Source organism: Buceros rhinoceros, unplaced genomic scaffold (assembly GCF_000710305.1).
Source record: "Buceros rhinoceros silvestris isolate BGI_N320 unplaced genomic scaffold, ASM71030v1 scaffold13872, whole genome shotgun sequence".
NCBI classification, from domain to species: Eukaryota; Metazoa; Chordata; class Aves; order Bucerotiformes; family Bucerotidae; genus Buceros; species Buceros rhinoceros.
In genome coordinates, this window is record NW_010397255.1 from 37,573 (window position 1) to 42,913 (window position 5,341).

Sequence of the window (5,341 nt, forward strand, 5' to 3'; positions counted from 1 at the left end):
CGTTATTGGAGTCAGTGTGAGCTCTCCCCAAAATGTCAGCTTGTCGGAAAGATTAGCAGCAGCCAATTGTTTTGGGAAAAAACCCCATGATTTGGGGTGGTTCAGCTGGAGAGCACTGCCTGCACTTCTGCTGCCTTGGTCTTGCTCTTTCCTGGCCCGTCCGCCCTGCGCATCATCCCACGAGGGCTGTCTGGGGGTGTCTCTGCAGGCATTGCTCATGCTTTGGTTGGGCTGGAGCTGCTCACACGTCTCTCCCTGCTTGGCTGCAGGCTCAGCGCTGGCGCAATGAGAACTATGAGAGGCCCGTGGACCTGGAGGGCTCTGGGGACGATGACCCCTTTGGGGACGATGAACTGGATGATGTCTACTCAGGCTCTGGCTCGGGGTGTAAGTAGCTGCAGGGTTCCTGGGGAAGGGTCCCTGGGGCAGGGTCCCTGGAGAGCCTGGCGGTGGGTTTTGCTGGGACCGGAGAGGGGCTTGCCATGGGGCGAGGAGGGTATTGCCCCTTGTCCTTTTCCAGAGCTGCCCTCTTGCCCTCGCCTAGACAAAAGCAAAGGGAACTGTCCCAGCAGTTGGGCTCAGGTGACTCTGTTTCACATTTCAGTCTCTGGCCAACCTGGGCAGTATTAGCCCTTCCTCACACAACAGCACGGGCCATGTTGTCGTGGTGTCATTGACCCCAGAAAGGGGCTTTGGCCACCACATGGGAACCTGCAGCCCTTGGTTTGTGCTGTGCTGGAACCAGTCCATGCTCTCGGTGGTTTTGGAGGTGCAGCCAGGTGCCTTTCAGCCCTGGGGAATGCTGGGGCAGCAGCAGCTTCACCCTTTGCTCTTCTCCCCTCTTCCAGATTTTGAGCAGGAGTCGGGGCTCGAGACAGCAGTGACCCTCACCATGGACACGTCCGTCACACTCCCCACCACGGCGGCCATGCTGCCCATCACCTCAGTGCAGCCCGTGGCAACCCCCTTTGAACCATTCCCTGCTGAGGACACCACACCTGAGCAGACAACCAGCGTCCTGTATATCCCCAGGATGACAGAGACACCAGTCATCCCCAGTTGGAAAGCAACCACCACCAGTACCACTGCCAGTGACTCTCCTACCACCACAACGACACCACGGCGGCCATGCTGCCCATCACCTCAGTGCAGCCCGTGGCAACCCCCTTTGAACCATTCCCTGCTGAGGACACCACACCTGAGCAGACAACCAGCGTCCTGTATATCCCCAGGATGACAGAGACACCAGTCATCCCCAGTTGGAAAGCAACCACCACCAGTACCACTGCCAGTGACTCTCCTACCACCACAACGACAACTATGGCTACTGCCAAGCCCACCACTGTCCGGAGGTTCCTGCCCCCCTTAGTCACTAAGGCAACCACCACCCAGGCCACCACCCTAGAGACGCCCACTACCTCCGTCCTCGAAACCAGCACGCCAACAGAGGTGGCCACATCACGGCTTGTCCCCACCAGCACAGCTAAGCCCAGGTCCCTGCCAAAACCAAGCACCTCCAGGACTGGAGACCTCCCAGACAAAAGCACTGCCTTGCCATCCAGTCCTGCCACGCTGCCGCCCACAGAGGCCCCCCAGGTAGGAGGCAGGAGCCCTTCTCTCCTGCTAAAGGGCTCACGTGCTTTATTGGAAGTCAAGTGATGGTGATGAGAAGCCTTTGGGGTTGATTTGTCTTTAGCCAGTTGCTCAGACAGAGGTCGAGCCAGGTTGGGCTCTTTCAAGCTTTGTGGAGTGAAACATTTGGAAAGATGGAGAGGGGAGATTAAAGGGAGGGGGGCGGGTGATGGGCTGGTGAGAGAGCTGAGAGTGGGCACCCAGGGGTCTGCCATGCATCCCTGATGCCCCTGGCTCTGCCTTACTCAGCTGCTCCAGAGCAGCTTCCCCTTGCAGGAGGGGAGCAGGGCTGAGGGTGCCACCACCCCGTGGGGAAAGAGCAGCTGTCCTCTGGGCTTGGTGCCTGGGCTCATCGTACCATTTCCCAACTTGCCGCCTGTCAGTGGGAGGCCCAAAGGCTCCGCGATTAGGGCCTGACAGTGCATTTCCAGCCCATTGGGCGTCCTGAGCAGGGGATTTAATCTGCTGATCCATCGCTCATTCAGAGCCCCTCAGGGGCCCTTTGAAAACGCTTTGACTGAAAGGTGGAGTGATTTGTCTAAACTAGTCCCTTTTTTCTGGTACATATATGTATGTAGAGTGCCCTGGGCTCTCGCTGACCTTCGGTTAATCTCTGTCACAAAACCGCCTGCTTGTGGGAAGCAGTGAGCCATGCGCTCGCGCCGCGGGCAGCATGACATGGAGAGGGCTCCGGCTCGCCCGCCCTGGCTTCAGCCCATCAAGCTCTTTGCTCATCGCACTTCCCAACCTCCTGAGGCAGCTGTGGAGGGACCCATTTGCCCCAAGAAGGAGGGATCCCGGGGAGGTTTTGCTCAGGGATGCTCAGTATGGTCCAGCTCAGCATGTGCACATGTAGCAGGTCAGGCTGATGGCATAAGGGAGAAGATCAGCGGGGATTTGGTTCTGAGGGAGCTGCAGGTGTGGAGATGTGCAGGAGGCAACGAATAGGTCAGGGTTGGCCTGGAGAGGGATGGGGCAGCTCATCTGCCCAGCCCATGGTTTCTACCGAGGCTGAATTCACCTCCTTGCCAAGGGCACTTGATCAGGGAGCTGGGCCGGCTCTGCGTCCTGGGTAAGGACTCATCTTCCTGCTCCTGCCCTGTGTCACAGGGCTGCAACCATAAGAGCTGGTTGAAGGGATGAAAGACAGAGGGGAAGGACTCTCATGGGGCTCACCCAATGACATCTGACAATGACACTTGCTGTGTTGCTTGTTGTATCACAACTGGTTGCTTTACCTCATGTCTAGCAAGGAGGCATCTGTGAGATGTTTCAGCCAGCCATTGGTCTACCCTGGGAACAGAGAGAGCCCAAAAGAGGGTCTAGGATGTGAGGCTCTCTTGAGGGGAAGCTACAGGGAACAGGTGAGAGTTTGTGCATCTCAAGGGCACCTGGGATGGGGACTGACAAGAGTGGTCCAGGTCAGCCACAGTGGCCTCAGCCTTTTGGTGACCATCAAGATGTGGGATCCACTCTGGAGTGGAGTGCTGGAGCGGGTTCAGAGAAGGGCAACAAAGTTGGTTAAGGGTCTGGAGAACTTGTCCTATGAGGAGCGGCTGAAGGAGCTGGGACTGTTCAGTCTGGAGAAGAGGAGGCTTAGGGGCGACCTTATTGCTCTTTATAATTATCTTAAGGGAAGTTGTAGGGAGGTGGGGGTCAATCTCTTCTCCTATGTCGAAAATGACAGGACGAGGGGGAATGGCCTTAAGTTGCGCCAGGGGAGGTTCAGGTTGGATATTAGGAAAAAATTCTTTACAGTGAGGGTTATTAAGCATTGGAACGGGTTGCCTAGGGAGGTGGCGGAGTCCCCATCCCTGGAAGTGTTTAAAAATCGTGTGGATCTGGTGTTGAGGGACATGGTGTAGGGACCCTGGCAGTGTAAGGGTAACGGTTGGACTCGATGATCTTTGAGGTCTCTTCCGGCCGGATGATGATTCTGTGATTCTGTGATTCTGTGTTGCTTGCTGCAATATAACTGTCCACTTCAGTGACACAGGGAAGGGACACCCCAACTTTATTCCCCATATTCCCTGCTGAGAGGGTCACCCTATCATCGGTACTGTGATGTCCTTCCTCTGGACACATCAGAGCTGCTGGAGGCAGGAACCACCCTTTGGTCCTTGTCCCCTGCTCCATATTGTCCTTTCTCCCAGATGGAGCCAGGGGAGGTGACGACAGTCCTTGACAACGAGCTGGAGGTCCCAGTCAGCAGCGGCCCCAGCGGGGACTTTGAGATCCGGGAGGAGGAAGAGACGACTCGTCCTGAGCTCGGTAATGAGGTGATGGCTGTGGTGACGCCACCGTCAGGACCCGGGCTGGGCAAGAATGCAGAGCCGGGGCTGATCGACAACACGATAGACTCCGGTAACTCAGCTGCTCAGCTCCCCCAGAAAAACATCCTGGAGAGAAAAGAAGTGTTGATAGGTGAGACAGGAGGCCATGGGCTTCCAGGGGAAGAGCTGGTGTGTTTGTGGTGGGACAGACAGCTGGGTGGCCCATGCCTCAGAAGAGGGGATGGTCTTTGGCAGGGCATGGGGGTGATGTCGAGCCTGGGATAATCCACAGCCTCCTGCCGAAATAGCTCCAGCGCCTGTCCCGAGGTGTTCCCAGGGTTCTTCATGTCTTTGCCAGGAGAGTGCAGAGCTGTGCACAGTTTGCTCTAAGATGAGTTTCCAGAAGAAAAATAGGATGTTATTGGAAAGATGTGCTACAGTGCTGGCTGCATAGCACTCGGCACCTCTGACTGCAGGGGAGGAGAGAGGTGCCTGGGAGGGGCCCTTGTCCCAGCCAGAGGGACACAGAGATGGGGCAGAAGTCCCACCGCCAGCTAAAGGCAGCTGGAGGTGATGTCACAGCAAAGCAGCTGTTGCTCAGTTGGTCTTCAACGGAGCGTGCTGGATGCCAGCAGGCACCCAAAGCTCTTCGAGGGACTTTGTGCACCCTCCTTGCATGAGGTGACAGCCTGTGCAGGGACCTCGTGCCAGTCCATCACTCCCTGTGCAGCTGCAGAGTAGATGCTTTTGGGTCCTGCCCACCCTTCAGTATTGCTGCACTTGGCAGCTTGCTGAAGCTTCTTGAGTCACGCGGTTGCATTAGCCCCTCACCTTCATTTTCAGTTTCCTTAACCATAGATTTCAGGAGGGAAGTTGCTTGCAAACTTGCAAAGCATAAACCCAAGCTGGGTTCCAAAATGCCCCCCCAGATGATCTGCACTGAAAGCCTCGCCGGGGCTGCCGGGTGGCACTGACGGCTGAGCCCCTTCTCTGTGTTGCAGCGGTGATCGTGGGCGGCGTGGTGGGAGCCCTCTTTGCTGCCTTCCTGGTCATGCTGCTCATCTACCGGATGAAGAAGAAGGACGAGGGCAGTTACACACTGGAGGAGCCCAAGCAAGCCAACGTGACGTACCAGAAGCCCGACAAGCAGGAGGAGTTCTACGCATAGGAGAGCCCAGCGTGCCTCGCACTCCCTCCCTCCCCGCTCCAAACTCTCTCTCCTCCTCTACTTCATCCAGTCTCTCTTTCTCTCTCTCTCTTTTGGATCAGACTGTGAATTTAAAAAGCAAAACCCGCAGCAGTTAAAGGAGAAAACACATCTTTGGCATGATGGAGCGTCAAGCGCCCAGAGCATCGCTGCGTTCAGACCGAGAACCGCTGGCCTTTCTGCAGCGGGAGGGGCGGGACGAGGAGCCAAAGCCCAAGAGCCCGGGCCC

At 56.8% G+C, this 5,341-nt stretch overlaps 1 protein-coding gene across 1 annotated transcript; it reads left to right on the forward strand.

Moving 5' to 3' along the window:
- Window positions 1-269: 269 nt before the first annotated feature.
- SDC3 (syndecan 3) lies at window positions 270-5,196 on the forward strand (the record flags this gene model as incomplete). The annotated part of the gene is made up of 5 exons (XM_010146187.1): window positions 270-387; window positions 849-1,122; window positions 1,260-1,596; window positions 3,786-4,056; window positions 4,907-5,196. Coding segments are annotated over 5 exons (1,167 nt in total), but the record flags the coding sequence as incomplete, so codon positions are not given.
- Between the last annotated feature and the right edge of the window lie 145 nt (window positions 5,197-5,341).